The sequence below is a fragment of the Anopheles gambiae genome, chromosome 2 (genome assembly GCF_943734735.2).
Source record: "Anopheles gambiae chromosome 2, idAnoGambNW_F1_1, whole genome shotgun sequence".
Classification (NCBI taxonomy): domain Eukaryota; kingdom Metazoa; phylum Arthropoda; class Insecta; order Diptera; family Culicidae; genus Anopheles; species Anopheles gambiae.
The window spans coordinates 77382811-77401723 of record NC_064601.1 but is presented as its reverse complement, the minus strand read 5'-3'; the positions used below and the strand labels follow the sequence as shown (position 1 = coordinate 77401723).

General features: G+C 41.6%; 1 protein-coding gene across 1 annotated transcript; it reads right to left on the bottom strand.

Moving 5' to 3' along the window:
• Positions 1–12300: 12300 nt before the first annotated feature.
• Positions 12301–16867, bottom strand: LOC133391682 (uncharacterized). Its single transcript, XM_061647351.1, has 2 exons — positions 16152–16867; positions 12301–14201 (listed from the first exon to the last, which is right to left on the bottom strand). The coding sequence occupies exons 1-2, from the start codon at positions 16170–16172 to the stop codon at positions 12633–12635; spliced, it is 1590 nt and encodes a 529-aa protein (XP_061503335.1). The 5' UTR covers positions 16173–16867; the 3' UTR covers positions 12301–12632.
• Positions 16868–18913: the final 2046 nt, after the last annotated feature.

Sequence of the window (18913 nt, the reverse complement as noted above, 5' to 3'; positions counted from 1 at the left end):
GGCCGCGAGGGACCCCGTCAATGTAGGGGCCCCGTGTATGGTAATTCCAGCATATAGAACAATGTGTACAGTAGTCTCAGCAAGAGCTTCTGTGCTAGTTAGGGGCCCCATGTATGAAGGGACTCATAAACTATAGGGGCCCAGTAGAGGGATTCTGAGCACCAACCCCCCCTCCCCCCCCCCCCCCCAGCAAACCATGGAAGTGTATTTGATTCAAATCCTAATGCAACAATTTGCACCCCCCCCCCTCCCGTTCGACACCAACCTGGGGGCCTCCACTCCTTTTAACGCTTAGGGCCCCCAACACCCTAAATCCGCCACTGTCTACTGGAAAATGAAATGATTCTTTTCCTAACATTTGGCAGGACATGTATTTGGCAGAAGATGCCTGTCGCCGACAGAAATGAACAAGGTCTAAAAATAGAAATGAACTAATTAGGATTAAGACTAGAACTAGGATGAATTCGGAAGTAGGATGAACTATAGCATAGGATTAGATAGGAAGGCCACGCCCACTTTATAGATTAGGACAGCTAGTGCGATTAGTAGTTTAAGTAGTGTTAGTAATTAGGATGCGCGCGTAAAGTGCGTGGGCATAGAAGCCACATTAAAATAAGGGTGGGGGTATTCATGATAAGGACATAGGGCATAAGGAAACTAGGATTAGGAAAATTAGGATTAGGCATCGCTAGAGTAAGATAGCGGCGTAGAACGGCTACGCTGATATGAATGAATAAAGTCAGTTCCGTTCTTCCCTAAGAACAGTGTAGCGTTTACTTACTCCGCTTGCATACGGGGTTGCGATTCCGTCACTGCAGACCTTCTATTGGGATTATTGCCCGGTTAAGGATATGGTGGCTCCAGAGAGGAAGTAAACCTACACAGGAACTCAGAGTAGAGGATCCAGGAAGGACGATTCACTCGAAAACCCGGTCGGGGTACAGCCAGGAAGGACGATTCCCCCGAAAGCCCAAGCCAGGGCAGGCCAGGACGGACGGACTGTCCCCTCGAAAGCCCAAGCCAGGGCAGGCCAGGAAGGACGATTCCCTCGAAAACCCGGACGGGGTACAGCCAGGAAGGACGATTCCCCCGAAAGCCCAAGCCAGGGCAGGCCAGGACGGACGGACTGTCCCCGCGAAAGCCGAAAGCTGACGGAGAGTGATTAAAAAAAACTGAAGCCGCAGTGTAGCAGTGAAGCAGTGAAGCAGTGCAGCAGCTCGGACCGAGCTAGGACGATAAAAGAAGCAGCAGCAGAAGTGTGTAAAAGTGAAGTGAATAAAGAAAACGCTTTGTATCGAAGATACGGAAAGTGCTAGTGGCGTGCGAGCAGAGGAGGAAAATTGGTGAAAAGTTTGACGGAGCAGTGTGTGTCCATCGATTTGGACAGAACCAGGAACCAGTGTAGCAGTGAAGCAGTGACGGAGAGTGATTAAAAAAAAAAAAAAAAAAAAAAAAAAAAAACGCAGTGTAGCAGTGAAGCAGTGCAGCAGTGCAGCAGTGAGCAGTGTAGCAGTGTAGCAGCGAAGCAGTGACGGAGAGTGATTAAAAAAAAAAAAAAAAAAAAAAAAAAAAAAAAAAAAAAAAACTGAAGCCGCAGTGTAGCAGTGAAGCAGTGAAGCAGTGAAGCAGTGCAGCAGTAAGCAGTGTAGCAGTGTAGCAGCGAAGCAGTGACGGAGAGTGATTAAAAAAAAAAAAAAAAAAAAAAAAAAAAAAAAAAAAAAAAAAAAAAAAAAAAAAAAAAAAAAAAAAGTGAAGCAGTGAACAGCAAGGCGAGACAGCATGCCTCAACAGCAGTCGCAGCCGCAGCCGCAGCCCCAGCCGCCGCTGCCCCCGCAGCTGCCACAACAGCAACAGCAGAGCGACGAGATGCAAACCAGCAAAACGGCGAAAAAGGTTGTGAGTACTACAAACGTTTTAACTAGATCTAAGTCTACTAAGGGGTCCGACGTAGACCCGTCAGAATTATATAATGTTATTGCGGAACTTAAAAGGGAGAACGAAGAATTAGTGCGGGTTAAAAGGGAGAAAGAAGAACTAGAGAAAAAACGGGCGTACGAAAGGGAAGAAGTTGAACGGTTAAAAAAAGAAAACGCGGAATTATTGCGTCAAGCCCAAGAGATGGAAGATTTCAGCTTAGGTGAAGAGGAGGAGGAAAATGTCACAACAAATCCTATCGCAAATATACCGAAAGCCGAACCGAGCCCGGATTTAATGGAGTTTATCAGGAGCATGGTGCAAGTTTTAAAGGAACGAACCGCAAGTCCTCCTAGGCCCCAGACAATGGACTTGCCAGAATTTGATGGCAACTTCAGAACCTGGACGCGATTTAAAACTGTGTTTGATAAATTTAAACGCGAGGAAGATTTTTCAGCCTTAGAAATTCTAAGAGCCTTACAGAAAAGTTTGAAAGGGGAGGCAGCTGAAAGTGTCAGCGGAATGCTTTTCGATGAAGCTAACATAGAAGCCATCATGGAGCGCCTTGAAAATGAATATGGCAACCCAAATATAATTTACCAAACGCTCGTTAAAGACCTCATGAGCATAGATAACCCAAACATGGATAACCCTAAAACTTTTCTTACCTTTATGCATGCAATCGACAATATGATAGGAAGTATGACCACGTTGGGTCGAGCAGATTATTTGCAAGACACTATGCTCATAGAAAACTTAGTGGGAAAACTACCGGTCGAACTAATGCGAAAATGGTATCAATACACTTTAAGTGAAAAAAGGGTTAGAACTTTAGGCGACCTTGCGGCATGGCTCAGACCCCAGGAGCAATTGGCAATCTTATTAAAGGCGAAGGGAGCAAAGGAAGCAGACCAACCGTCTTGCTCATATGCACAGCCCCAACAACGCGTAATTCAAGAGCCTGTCCAAAGGCAAAGAGCAAAATGTTTCATTTGTGGCCTTGGTCATAAATTAATTGATTGTCGTAGATTTCAATACATGCATGTTAATGAGCGTTGGAATGTCATAAAGCAAGGTAGAATATGTGCAAATTGCTGTAACCAAACAAATCATGAATCGCGAACTTGCTACCTTCCACCACAGTGCAGAGAAAATAATTGCCACAAAAAACATCATACTCTTCTTCATAATTTTCGGCCAAATACGCATACCGTTGAAAGATTAAATGTCCATAATCACAAACAATGTCTATTTCAAATATTGCCCATAACACTTAAACATAACGCGAAACAATTGAATACATTTGCATTCATCGATACGGGTTCATCGGCTAGCTTGATTCTCAAGCAAACGAAGGAAGCGTTAAAGGCCACGGGTCCTAAGCTACCTTTATCATTGTCGTGGACAAACGGGGTACGTCAAGAGGAGCCCGAAAGTGAAGTGATAAGTGTTAAAATTAAAAATGTCGAAGGAAAATTCCTAGATCTAAACGGGTTACGAACAGTGCAAGAAATGCGTCTGCCAGCTCAATCAGTCAACGCAGAACAAATTAAAACACGATACAAACATCTCGAAGATATAACGTTAGCGAGTTTTGAAAATGGTAGGCCAACAGTATTACTTGGGCTACCTCACGCACATTTGATATATGCACGACAAAGTCGCGCAGGCAAACCAGGAGAACCGATAGCTAATGAGACAAATTTGGGGTGGGTGCTATTTGGTGAAAACAATGAAATTCAAACACAATACACAGAAAAAAACATGGCTGAAAAACATGAGCTCTTTACCGTCATAGACAACAACGAGCAAAAAATGTCCTTGCATAAACTTATGAGAGACTATTTCTCAACAGAAGAATTTGGGGTCAAACCGGGATCGGATAAATTGATCTCAAAATCAGAAGAAAGAGCTAATACGCTTATGAAAAGTACAATGAAAAAGGTAAATCTTGGTTACGAAATAGGTTTGCTTTGGAAGGATGATAAAGTTGTTTTACCAGAAAGCTATGAACAAGCCTTGAGACGCTTACAAGGTCTTGAACGAAAATTAGAAAAGGATAGTGCGCTGAAGGAATGGTATCATGCAGAAATTGCATCATATTGTGAAAAGGGTTATGCTGAAGTTGTGAAGGATAATCATCATCAATTGCTCGGTAACAAAATAAATTATATTCCCCATTTCGCAGTGATAAATTATAATAAGCCCAAACCAAAACCAAGATTAGTTTTCGATGCTGCCGCGAAAAACGCAGGAATTTCATTAAATTCGCAGTTACTAACAGGTCCCGATGCAGTTGCATCTCTTTTCGGAATTCTTGTTCGTTTTCGCGAAGGAAGTGTAGGGGTTTCAGGGGACATAAAAGAAATGTTCCACCAGGTTAAAATAAGACAGCAAGATCAATCCGCACAGCTTTTCTTGTATAGAGAAAGTCCTACTAGTATTCCAAAAACATTAAAAATGAATGTAATGATATTTGGAGCTACCTGCTCACCAGCGTGCGCTCAATACGTAAAAAATGAAAATGCTAAGCAATTTATAAATATTCACCCCGAAGCTGTCACAGCAATTATTCAAAATCACTACGTCGATGATTACCTTGACAGTTTTGATACAGAAGAAGCAGCTCTAGAAAGAGTAAGCGAAGTAATTACCATTCACGACGAAGCAAACTTTTTTATTAGAAATTTTATATCAAATTCAAAGGGCTTATTAAATAACTTGGCAGCAGAGCGTGTAAGTGAAAGCAGTTTATTAAAAATCACTGAAAAGGATCAAACTTACCCAAAAATATTAGGCCAATGGTGGGATACAGAAGGCGATTGTTTCAAATATATACTTAAATTTCTTAATATGGCCAACGAATTTACAACAAAGCGTGAAGTTTTGTCAGTAATAATGAAAATATACGATCCATTAGGATTATTAGCAAACCACCTTATAGAAGCCAAATTAATAATGCAGGAAATGTGGAGATTAGGGCATAATTGGGATGACAAGCTTCCAATTGTTATAATTAATCAATGGAACGCTTGGGTTAAGAGCATGAAAATAGTTGAAAAAATCAATATTAAAAGATGTTATTCCCAAACAAATCACAGCATAACTCGGCGGGAAATTCACGTTTTTGTCGATGCGTCCGACAAAGCTTTTGCAGCCATCGTTTATATGAGAACAATTAGTTCAAATGGCATTGAAGTCTCTCCTATAGCAGCGAAATCTCGCGTTGCGCCGATAAAGCCTTTATCAATTCCCTGTTTGGAGCTGCAAGGTGCAGTTCTCGGAGTAAGATTAGCCGATACAATTTTAAAAGAGCTCAGGGTACACATTAACGACACGTTCTACTGGACTGATTCTAAAACAGTAATGGCATGGATAGCTGCTGCAGAACCAAAAAGGTACACACAATTCGTAGCTGCAAGAGTAGGAGAAATATTAAGTAAAACTTCAGCCGCACAATGGAACTGGGTTTGTTCAAAAGATAATCCGGCCGATGAAGCCACCAAACAATCATCGCGGCAATCCATTTGGCTAACAGGACCGAAGTTTTTGCAAGATCAGGAAATTCCAAAACTCGATCTCGAGTCAGAAACTGTAGAAGAAATGCAATCGATTTACCTTAACGCAATTAGCACAACGGAAAAAATAGACTGGGAAGTCATAAATGTCAATTGGTGCTCCAGCTGGAAAAGATTGATGAAAGCATTGGCAATAGGGCTAACATATTTAAAACGACTTAAATCAAAAAATAAAGAAAGTCCAAAAATAATAGATAAGCCCATTTTAGACATGGCTGAAAATCTATTAATTAGGAAAGCACAATGGGAAGGATTTGAAGAGGAGGTAACAGCCCTTAGCATGAAATTGCCAATATCGAAAAATAGCAACATAAAAAATCTCTGCCCTATCATAGATGAAAACAACATTATGAGAGCAAATGGAAGGCTAGATAAAGTCGAAATTTTAAGTTCAGATACAAAATATCCAATTTTATTACCTAAATCTCACTATATAACCATGCTCATCGTACGATTTTACCATGAAAAATATCAACATAAAAAAACCGAAACAGTAATTGCCGCCATACGCCAGAGATTCTGGGTAGTCGATCTTAGAGCCGTATTGAAAAGGGTATCAGCTATCTGCCAAAAATGTAAAAATGATAAGGCCAAGCCACAAGCGCCTCAAATGGCAGCGTTGCCACTTTGTAGAACAGCCGCATATTTTAAACCATTCACGCATACAGGAGTGGATTATTTTGGGCCACTTACTGTTACGATTGGTCGACGATCTGAAAAAAGATGGGGAGCATTGTTTACATGCCTAACAACCCGAGCTGTACATTTAGAGCTTGCCAACGATCTTAGTTCTAACACATTTATAATGATTCTAAAAAATATGCAGCATCGAAGGGGAAAAATTGCCCATATATATTGCGACAATGGTACTAATTTTGTTGGTGCTTGTAGAGAAATGGCACAAATTCAGCAAAGGTGTGCAACGGAAGGAATTTACTGGCATTTTAATCCACCGGCAGCACCACATTTTGGAGGGGCTTGGGAAAGAATGGTGCAAGAGGTAAAAAGTCTTTTCCCGTTAACAAAAGATTCCTTGCCCGAAGTAGCGTTGAGATCTTTGTTGATAGAGATAGAATTTATCATTAACAATAGACCGCTAACGCACATCCCTATTGAACACGAGGATGATGAACCTCTAACACCAAGCCACTTCCTAATTGGTTATTCCGGAGAGGCCGCACCTTCTCTTTTAGACATTGTTGAAGCCGAGGCATCGAGGTCTATTTGGAAAAAATCCAGACTAGCGGCTCAAAATTATTGGTTGAGATGGGTGAAGGAATACCTACCTCAATTGATATCGCGCGGGAAATGGTTAAATAAAGCAGAACCACTAAAAATAGGAGATATTGTGACATTTCCGAACGAACAGGTTAGCGGTAGGTGGATAAAGGGAAGAGTAGTAGACGTTGATACGGCAAAGGATGGGCAAGTGAGAGCGGTAGTAATGCGTGTAGGAACCACGATGGTAAAAAGACCTGCCGCAAAAGTTGCTAAGCTAGACGTACGTAACGAAAAAGAAGAAAAGTAAGTTCAGTCGGCTCCTTTTTGTTGTAACCCTCTACGAGCGCTTACGGGGGGGAGGATGTCGCCGACAGAAATGAACAAGGTCTAAAAATAGAAATGAACTAATTAGGATTAAGACTAGAACTAGGATGAATTCGGAAGTAGGATGAACTATAGCATAGGATTAGATAGGAAGGCCACGCCCACTTTATAGATTAGGACAGCTAGTGCGATTAGTAGTTTAAGTAGTGTTAGTAATTAGGATGCGCGCGTAAAGTGCGTGGGCATAGAAGCCACATTAAAATAAGGGTGGGGGTATTCATGATAAGGACATAGGGCATAAGGAAACTAGGATTAGGAAAATTAGGATTAGGCATCGCTAGAGTAAGATAGCGGCGTAGAACGGCTACGCTGATATGAATGAATAAAGTCAGTTCCGTTCTTCCCTAAGAACAGTGTAGCGTTTACTTACTCCGCTTGCATACGGGGTTGCGATTCCGTCACTGCAGACCTTCTATTGGGATTATTGCCCGGTTAAGGATAATGCCATTAGGTTGAAGCTGTGGCTAATTGAGAAAGTGACTTGTACGAAATAATGGAATTTATCATTTTCAACAAATTATAGACTTTAACATAAAAACCTAAAACTATAGAACATTATACCATTTTGCAAGAAAGTGTTCAATAATCATGCCAACGAAACAGTGAACTTTAGAACTTTTGGGGTATTTGAACCAATTATTACACTTTTCATACAATCTACAATATTTACATAAAACGCTTACCGTAACTATATGGACAGTCAGGTTATAGTTACATGCCATAACTATGTCTGTAACAATTATTTTGGTTCTGTTAAAACATCGTTGTTGAGATTTTTGTTTCGGTTTTGTCTGTGCGAATCAGTTTTGAACTGTTATTCACTTAATGGGTTATGGCAATTTAAGCATTTTTTATAAATCGTTTTAACTTATTAAGGTTTATATTTTCAGCACAATCTGAACTTTTTTTTTAATGAAAACAAATATTTATAAAATGAAAGTACAGGTCGAAAATAATTATAAAAACTTACGTTGGGTTAAAAATCTTTTCGAAATGTATTTCTGAACAACCCTCCTACGATATGTTTATGTAAATGTATTTAAAATTTTTCATTCAATCAGATGTAACAAAAGTACTTCTTACATTTAACTAGCTTAATCTAACCTAACGTGAACATTTCAGCCAAACCAATTGAAAGCGAACACGAATGTTAATACGGTTGGAGAACGGAATAAAAAATCATAGAAGGAAAATATTTCCAGTGTACTGGAATTGCGGAGGAGGTTGCAAAACTGTACAGCTGAATTATTATAGTCAACCCTAGCGGTCGGCAAAGTCCGGCCCGCGGGTCAAACTTGGCCCGCCGCAACATTAAATTCGTCTCGCGAAAACATTTGCCTTCGTATAGAAACTCGCATTACTGACCATCTTTGAAGATGTTATTTCATAACGTCGAGCATTTCCAAATTGGATTATAGTAACATGAAATGACTAACATTGTAACACTAATATTGATTCTACATGTCAATGCCTATCACCATTTCAAAACAGGAAATAATATTCAAACAAAATCCCCTGATTGTTGTTTTACCGAGTACGGTGATTACACACTGTTGCTTTTGAAGAGTAGTATTGCCAAGGAGCTTTTCTAAAATAAGGAATCAGTTATCAATTTGGCATTATATTGGCATTATTTGCAGCATGAGAGGTTCATCAAGAATCGATATTGGTGTTGCTTTGTTGTTTTGCCTTTTTGCACTTTTGCGCACTATATTTCCGATCCTTAACTGAAGAATCTCTACAATTAACTTTAATTATTGTTAATTATTGAATAATAGAAATTTGAACCTTGCTTGGATGATTATATAATCGCAGAAAATCTGCAATTGCACCAGAAAACCGCATTGCACCATATCATTAACAATTATCTCTGTTCAAGCCACAAGTTATTACAAATTTTATACGATTTTAAATTTGTTATCAAATCTAAAAAAATCGTAGTGTCTTTGTAGTTATTTAAAAAATATAAAGGTGTGAAATAGCATTTCACACAAATTATATATCTTCAGGAGCTAGAGATCAGAAATCTGTTGAGTGACAAACAGCGCGCTTACAGAATCGGCCGTGGTACAGAGGCTTATTTTGCTTGTTTAGAAAACGTTCTCACTGAGGCCAAAAATAAAAATTATCACACTGATAGTGCAGTAGTTGACCTATAAATGGCCTTCGATCGTACCTGGCGTCCGACAATCCTTGAGCAATTGAAGAATTCGGGATTTGGAGGAAGTCTAACGCGCTTTGTAAAAAGATTCCTAACAGACCGGACCTATAAAGTACTGATTGGATCATATACCTCTAACATCAAGGTTTTAGAGAACGATGTCCCTCATGGTGCTATATTATCACATACGCTTTTTCTAATAAGCATAGAGTCTTTATTACGAACGATACCTACTAATATAGACACATTCATTTATGCTGATGACACAATACTAATTGCTTCAGACAAATCAGAAACAAAAAATAGAACCAAACTACAAAAAGCACTCAATAAACTTCACCATTGGTGTTGCTTGACAGGTCATGATCTATCAACAACAAAAAGTAAAATTCTACATGTATGCAATAACTCACAAAAAATGACACTTAAACCTATAAAAATTAAATCAGATATAATTCCAAACGCAAGAGCAGTCAACATTTTAGGAGTTATCATTGGCTCAAGGTTAAAATTTCGACAACACTTTCTCTACGTTAAAAAAATGATCAAAAGCAGTTAAATATTCTTCCTATGTTAGGTTGTGGAAATAAGAGATCGGCAAGACACACAATTCTCACTATTTTTAACAGTTTACATTACCATGGGCTATGCCAACTTTGGCTGCAAGCTAGCCCCAATGTACCACTCTGCTCTGAAAAAAAATATAGGAGCTTTTATCACTAGCCCAATCACCGCAGTACTTTGTGAAAGTGGACAATTACCTCTCGATCATGTTGTAGTCCTTAAATTAGAAAACCTAGCTGGCAGACTCATTGAAAAAGGAATCGAAGCAAATTATTTTGTAGATAGAGCCAACAAGGTGTTAAGACAACTAACAGGTCACAGCATGCCCAACATAGCTAAACTCACAAGCTGTTCGACTAGACCTTGGTACGACAAAATCCCCACAATCTACTGAACATTGCAAAAACTAAGCAAACACGAACAACAAATAGTACAAAACTATCAAATGCGTATCGCCAACAAATATAAATATATAATAAAATTTATAGCGATGGCTCGGTCTACAATAGTTCTGCTGGCTGTGGCATAACATCGCCAAATGCTCGCTGTAGTATTAAGCTTTCGGAGAACACATCAATATTCTCAGCAGAGGCTATTGCTATTATGATAGCAACTGAAGAAGCGACCGTAAATGACAGACCTAACGTTATTTTCACAGATAGCGCTAGTGTAGAGCACTAGAGAAAGGGCCCATACGAAACCCTTACACAGAAACTATTGAATCATTATTAAAGGTTAATCGAATTCTGTTGGATACCAGGGCATAAAGGAATCGCAGGAAACGAAGTAGCTGACCGTCTTGCGAATGAAAGTAGGATGATCAAAGATCATGTAGATGGAACTATCTCTAGAAGTGATGCATCCTTGTGGTGGAAAGTATTGATAAATCAAAGCTGGCAAAACATTTGGAACAAATCGCCCATTACCAACTTAAAAAAAAAAAATAAAACAAACTACGGCACCTTGGAACGATCCACTAGATCACAGCGATCAAAGAGTATTAACAAGGTTGAGAATTAGACACACCCGACTTACGCACACGTAAAAAATTTAAAAAGGAATCACCGTTAATCTGCCCATTTTGTGGATGTGATACAACGGTGGAACACATTTTAAGGAATTGTTTTGGATATTCCGCAGAAAGGAAGAGACACAGACTTTGAGAGCACTTGGATATTGTACTTTCCAACAATTACAATGAAATTGAAAAACTTTTGAATTTTCTAAAGGACACTAATCTCTACAAACAAGTGTAGGAAGAAATATAAAGATAAATATAAAGATAAAAATATAAAAAAAAAACATAATTTAAATGAAAAAAGCGTTAGAATTAACAAACATTTTCACCTTTCACCATTACCAAAAGAACTCTTGTAATTTTTTTCTTGTTTAACTTTAAATTCATTTTTTTAAATCTCAAATAGTATTAGTAGTTTCTGAATTGTAAATTACGAGAGGCGAATGCTAAAAAGCCTCGTAAAAAAATAAAACAACCACAACAACAAATTATATGTCAACTGTTTTTAAATATTTCTCCCGTGTTTTCCGAAAATCGCGAAAAACGACTGTTTACGTACATTTACGGTAGGCGCTATTTGTACAAAAATCTTTTTACATACAGTATAGCTTCAAATTGGGGATTCTTAAGGCATTTTTGGCATTTCATATTTTCTTACTAATTCAACTTTAATCGGTCAAACCGCTGTATGTCTAACCGCATTTATTTAAGTGAGTCTGTCAAATTCACTTTACTAAAGCAAAATTTCTACATTAAAGGAAAAAAATAATTATTTTCAATAATTTTATTATAAACATTGCAAAAATATTTCGCAACGATTGTTTTGAGTTCATGTTTCAAATTACCGTCGATTTGATTCGTATTCCGGAAAGTCTTAAAATTTCGTCTATAATCTTCACATTCACTCTCACACTGAATGCAGGAGTTCTCCTAGACTAGGGCTCTCTAAACTACGGCCCGCGGCCCCTCATGCGGCCCGCGATGACATTGTAAAGATTAAAATAAAGAGCTTATTTTTTTACTCATTGATCAAAATTTAATTTTTTACTTTTGAAAGACGGGAATAAAAATTTAATAAAAGAAAGATGTAGGAATTAGATAAATTCAATTTATATTTTATAGTTAAAACGATGTTTCATATTTTACCTATGGTGATGGTAGCGTAAAAATTGCCCTTTACAACGTTAATTGTGAAACAATGCGGCCCGCGAACTGAAAAGTTTGGAGTTTTTTTCAATTCAACGAATGAATCACTATAAAGAATTAAACTCGTTGTACGATTATTCAATTCACTGTACACTTATATATCTCAATCCTTGTCAATTGAGTTCTGTCTCAACCAGAAATAGGCCATAAATTGACGATAGTCCAAATTAAAAAATAGTACAAAACAAACAAAAAAATATATAAATTTCAAAACTAAGACCATTTGTAAATTAAAACCAACATCGCGGGTATTTTTTTAAAGTATATATTTTTATTTCATAGATTTAGTTAAATAATTGTTTTAATAAGTATATAATCCATTCCGTACAGATTTGCCACCAAAGAATTATTATTAATTTAAAATCATACAGTGCACGATTAATTAATGGTGAGACGGTATCAATAATTCGATTGAAGAATTGACACACCTCCTAACAGAGAGTCTATGTTCATGAGTTCGTTTATACAGATGCAATAATGTAGCTACGTTACTTTTTCAGACTTTAAATAGAGTGACAACTATGCTTTAAATCTCCCAACTGCAAATACGCATCAATCGTTGACACTCTCAACCCCCGAAATCGTGTTACGTGGAATGCTCGGTATCCAGGACGTTTAGGATGAAATCAGTTGTATCTTGCGCCAGCTCATCGACATTGTTCAGGGTCGGTGTTACATTTGGCTCTACAACGGTGTTAGTTACAGTGTTCAAAGTTTGCTCAGACTGCTTTTGCCCTTCGGCTGGTGTGGTGGTACGGACCGGTTGTTCAATATCCGCCCGTTCAAAGGAATGCACCTCTCCGGTGGCCAGTGTTGGCGGAGCGACACGTTTGGGAAGCGGAGCATCGGTCGGCACGGTAACGCTCGCTGCACTGGGCTGGCTTACCAACAGCTGAGGATTGGTCGCTTCGGGAACGTACTGAAAGCTTTCCACCTCTGTACGCATGGCGAATGGGTTCGAGTCCTGAAGTTGTGGCACAACTGATGGGTAATGGACGGCGTAAGGGAACGGCAATGCCGATGCATATTTCAACTCGGTGGGAGAAGAGTGCCGGGGCAATGTACGCACCGGTATCAAGTAATGCGCAACGGGGACAGGTGCAGCGGATCCGCGCACATCGCGTACCTCGAAGCCAGGATACTCGTTCGGTGTAAAGGGTGCCTCGCTGAGAACTTCAGGCGTAACGTCTTCTACCGGCGCCTCTGCTGGCGTTTCATTGTTACTATCAAAGTAGCCAAATGTAAGCAACGATTTCAGTCGGCGCAGTTGAGCTAAAAACCCGCTTCCCAGTGACGAGCCCACGCCGTCAGTTGGCTTGGCAGAATCCGATGCTTCTGGTGCGACCTCGTTTCCCTCGTACGGTTCCTTGCCGAGGCTGATGCGTTTGGCTGGCTGGTAGCTCATCACATAGTCCTTGATAAGTTCCAGCCCGTCCGGCGTGGAGGCGTACTCTTTGATTGCTTTGATGGTTTCGGCTGACGTGGATGTGCCAAGGAGCGCTTTGACATCTTCGAACGGTGGCAGATGCTCGAAATCGGTCACTCCGAGCAACTTGGCTAATCGCTTCAATTCGCGCTCGTCCGCCGGTGATAGGTTCAATTTCATCAGATAGGCTGACTTGGCCAAACTTTGATCGACTGGTGTGGTTTGCTGCTGCTTTGGATCCTCTGTTACTGGGGCAGCGATAATCGGAGCTTCCGTGGAAGGTGCCAGTGGTGGAAATGCTGTCGGTTCGGGCCAACCAACGAGCGTTGCAAGATGATTAGTGTCTCCGGTTACAGGTTGCAGTGGGGCAGAAGCAACACCACCGTAGGCCAGCATAGGAAGGTACGGGTTATGCTCACCGACGGCCGCTGGAGGCCCTGGCAGGAACATCACCGGATAAGGTGGGTAAGCAGGTCCACCATGCAGCCCCGTTGAATGTCCGTACAGCATATGGAGCGGAGGCTTTGCTGGATCGCCATAGATGGGCAGCACTTCCGCTGGCTGTACCGTGGTCTGATCCGTTCCAGCGCCAAAGAGTGCGGATAGCAGACCACGCTTGTTTCTCAGCAATTGCTCCGATTGAACGGCAGGCTGGGACTGAAGCTTATTAGTTTCGTTTGCCAGCGTGACGCCCAGCAGGACACCGCCAGCGAGAAGGAGACTGAATAGCTGCAATAATGAGACGGTAACATATTAGAACAATTCATATCTTCACATCGATAACAATGCCGAGCCCTATCCAGCTGAGTGTGCCTGCTGTTTGGGAGGCATAATTTTGCTCATAATTACACCGCGCAGGGCACGGATTTTTGTGACATGGAAAACCAGCTTTCCCCGTAACGAATGTCAACCTAATTTGCTCTTTTGCCTGGCTTGGTAACATTATTGGTAACTGCTTAGTGACATTGAGCTAATGGAAATCGACGCGTTATTGTTAATGTTTGTCTGACATGTTTATCGTTATTGTGTTATGGCATCGTTAATTGGCATTGGTGGTGTGTTGGCATAACCATATTGTTTGTTGAAAGGTTGAAAGGTGTGAAAGAAACATAAAAGTCATAATTGGAGGAAATGGCTCAACCAATTACTAACAATTTGGCTTTTTGTAGCTCTATAAATACTAAAATCTATTCTCTGATAAAATGTTTGAGTAAAATGCGTAAAATGCGTTATAGAGTCTCCTAAAGGAGATTTTGAATTTTGTAATCAACACAGATGTTGAATGAAATTGAATTCCTAGTTTTTGTTCGTATAACTCAACAATAAAACACACCGTTGTGTCTTTAATGGAACGAAAACCATTAAATAATAAATCTGGTCCAATATTCTGTTGTTTTGTATAGCAAAATGCATTTTCAACCTTTATCGGGTGAATGTAATGCAATTCAGTTCCCGAGTGGAATAACCCCGTATCCGTTACGTTAAAGTCCCGTCGGAATTCAAGTTGTAGCAATGCAATTCGCCAAAACATTCGCTCTACAACATCCTAGCAAGCTGCGTCGAAATCGTTCACCGATGGGGTTGGGTTTGGAAAAGTTCTCCCCCTGCGTGCACCTACCCGTGTTAGCCCTACTAGAAAGTGCACAAAAAGGAAATCCCAGCTCGCTGCCAACTCTCAACACTCGGAAGCTTCAAAAAGATTGCCCCGATCGCGCCCCGTTCGAGCTGCTGAGAGGGTGCTCTTTCCGCGGTCGGCCATTGCTTCACGTGCATTCATTGTCCGTGGCATCCAAGGTGGCGCTGGAAAATAGGTCGCATTCCTTCGGTCTCCTGATGAAGCAGCTTTTCGCACGTGCTGCACCGATCTGCAGCACCGTAGAAGTGTTTATCCCGCGCTACCACTCCTTGCTGGTGCCCGGTCCCGGATGCACTCCTGTCACTCGGTGGTGGCTCAAACTGGCAAAAATATTTTTCTGATCCCTCCACCCGATGGCCTCGACCACCGGCAGCCTGTTGCCGTTCCCATGTTTTATGGTTTGCAAAGCTCAGACCGGTCTTTTCCTTCGGGAGAAGGCGGAGAGACCGAGACAAAAAAGCAGATTACCCACGGATATGCGCCCTCCATTCGTCCATTTGCAAGACGATCCCGACGATTTGCCCGCGTACGAAACTTTTGCAAAAGTTTATTTTTTACTCCTGAGCGGCGCGCCCACATTCGTTCGGTTTGAACTCATCACAAACAAATGAATAATAAAGTGGGAGAAAGGGGGCCGGCTGCGGATTCTTGCAAACAGAAATGAATGCAGCGAGAGAAAGGCATCTTTAGCGGTGTGCAAGAAAAAAAGTGCTCTAAAAGCACACCTACAGGCTAGATGAAGCGCGCACACATACGGGCACAGATACACACGTGTCGACACACACACAGATCCAAACACGTAGCGAACAGCGCAGTGGGAAGGGAAATTGATTAATTCATGCTCTAAGAAGCCTGATAAACTTTGCTTGATGAAAACACTTGAAAGGGTGAAGAAAAGCTAAAGCCATACCCGACCGACGGCGAGATGAAGATATCTAACCACGCACTAACACACGAACACACAGGGTAACCTCAGACTCAGACACAGTTGTACGTATTATGGGAGAAAATAAGTTCTAATAAAGAAAGAAAAAAGCACTCACTTTTACCATTGTGTTTCTCATTGTTTGGGGGTCCTTGTTTTTTCCTCGCGTCCAGCGTCCCGACGAACTCCCTGGAGAGTGATTTTCACTGTGTGTCTTCCTTCCTTCCACTCCGGACACACTACTTGAGCAGAGTGTGTACTTAACCGCAGGCAGACAACTTCACACGGCGAACAGTCACAGATTAATTCGCACTGCCAACACCGTCTGGCACGTACATTATGCACATCCACAGCCCGGCAAGATTAAGCCAAACTAACCGAACTGAACCTAATCAAATGAATCGTGTTCGGCTATTGGTGGTGGTGGTGATGTTTTTCGATGTTCGAAGTACAGGGTTTTTTGTTTTGTTTTTGGGTTGTTCTTCGATCCGTGTGCACTTGTAATAGAAAAACTTTGCTCCAACCGGCCAATGTCAATAAATTTTGCAGCTGCTCTCGACTGACTGCCAACCTCCTGCCACGGTGACTCTGGACGAACTAATAACCCCGAATGTCTGAGCCAAGGGCCAACTGGTCACCCGGAAACACTTGCCAGCAGGCGGACACTGTAGGACACGGCTTCAAACAGAGCTCGTTTGCTTAAGTGCTGCCAACCATATTGCAATCGTCTCTTTGTGTGTTGGTGTCATGGCAACCTGCTGCTGCTGCTTCTGCTGCACAGGTTGTTTCGCATTACTGCACTGCTTGTTGCGTCCTTGTTTTCCTCCCCCTAACAATAGTGCGGTAAGAGCCGGACAGAAAGCCAAATACCGTACCCACAGTTGATGGGTGCTATAAATTTCTCTCGCAAAGGCAAGGCCAGGTAAGAACGTCACAACACACACATACACACTCACACAACCTGCAAGGGTGCTTCCTTTCTTTCCGCTCCTCCGCTTCCTGTGCAAGGCGTGAAAAAAGGGAAAGGGAATCCCATTATGCAGGCAGGGTCGCAGCACCGAGCTGCGAGTGCACATTTCGAACGGAACGGCAAAGTGCACGCCGCACGGTAGGGGCAAAACAAGGGGAAAGAAAGAAAGCGTAGACAAATGCTGATAATTTCGGGTCCGGACACGGAGATAGAGAAAGAGAGAGCTGTGTGCTTAATTGCCGGGAAATATTTGAATTTAATTTAAATCCCTTAGTTCTCGGGTTTCCGGGCACATGGACACACACAGACACATTAAGGTGCATACCGAGCGCTTACCTATCAGCCATTCAGTCTGTATGCGTATGTATGTGCAAGTGTATGTCTATGAATGGATAGGAAAGGAACAAAAAATAGCATGAATTGGTTCGACTGTGCGCTGTGCACATAATTTCAGGTTTCCCTGTAATACCTGCAACGTTATTACTTCCCACTGCTGACACAGTGGAAATTCCGGTACAAGAAATGCTCTTTCCCCTCTTGCGTTCTATGACCCTCTCTCTCTCTCTCTCTTCGCCCTATCATTCGCCCGATCGGTAGCATTCTTTCTGTACAGCTTAATTTGTCGTTTAAAGTGGAATTAAAAGAAAGCAAGCGGAGCGCAGAGTGGCAGCGGGGAATGAGCGGAAGCGTACGGGCAACGGGGCAAATGCTGACCAAGTCCCATGAAAGGAATTTGCAGCAATGAAAGCGGTCGCTCAGGAAGTCGGTCGCCAAACGTCCTACGATGGTGGTGCTGCGGTATCGACTTCGAGTAGCCCTTAATTACGGCCATTTGTACGTTTAAAGGCGTTTTCAAAATTAGACGCTTTATGGTTTCTTTCATTAGGCGGTAGACAGGCGAATTGCGAAGACAGAAAGACGGTAGTTTCGCATTCGATGCATTTTAGCGGTTTTAGTTTTGCCCCCTCTCCAAACTACGTGCTGCTATATAACCTGCTATGCACATAATCAAATGATAATTGCGAATGTTTTTTTCTGTATGAAAAGTTCCACCCAATGAAGCTGCCGGAATAGATTTATAAAACAGCTTAACAGAACGTTGCTGTTTCAATATGTTGTCCAACATTGCTTCCAATTACTTTTGAGCCTTTCTCTCGGCACTTGCATCCATCCTGAATGTTCAACAGAACGTTTACTAAGCAGAGGTGATCTCGAGCGATTGCCAAACTGATGTACATCAGTACCTCTACCTCTGTTCATGCGCTCAGTTCGTGCGCTACAGCTTCCCCGAAAAAAAAGCTTTACCAAAGCCATTGGTTGCGAAAATCAACAGCAAAAATAAACAAAACACCTTTTCGTTCGCGTTTACCAACCAGCCACTCGTCCCGTACGTGCGTCAAAAAGGCAACCACCATCCTTGCGAAAGGATAAAACCCAATGGCCCCAGACTCGACGATCCCATACGGTTCCGTAGAGTACCGCTGGTTTTTGCAATTTCCTTCCAACGGCGTCCATCTGGTAGCCGAGCTATCTCATTCTCACCGTCATTACCGCCGGACTGGAGAGATTCTTCTGCCAGTTTTTCCCCCTTCTATATTCTATTCACTCACCTCTTTTCCTGCCTCGCACACACACAGAAAAAAAGCTTGGACCCATGGCTTACCCGAACCGTTCGGATCGCCAGTGTACCGAGCGAAACGAGTGCGCCACAGGATGTTTAGCTTTTCTTGCTTTTGCCGCTTACTTTTTCCACTTCATTTCCTTCTGATAAAATCTGCAAATAAGAAAAACAGACCAATACATGGTCTGCAACAGCAGCCGTCGGACAGATCGAATTGACCTGATAACGTTCAGACGAAGAAAAGCGTCGAGTGACTGGGCTGGGTGAAAGAAGGGTGGTTTGATTGCTG

Bases quoted from the DNA above. Each gene is read 5' to 3' on its own strand.
- LOC133391682 (XM_061647351.1), bottom strand. From the start codon at position 16,172: ATGAGAAACACAATGGTAAAA. The intron at 14,202-16,151 runs GTGAGTGCTTTT...TCATTATTGCAG, and splicing joins TGAGAAACACAATGGTAAAA to CTATTCAGTCTCCTTCTCGC.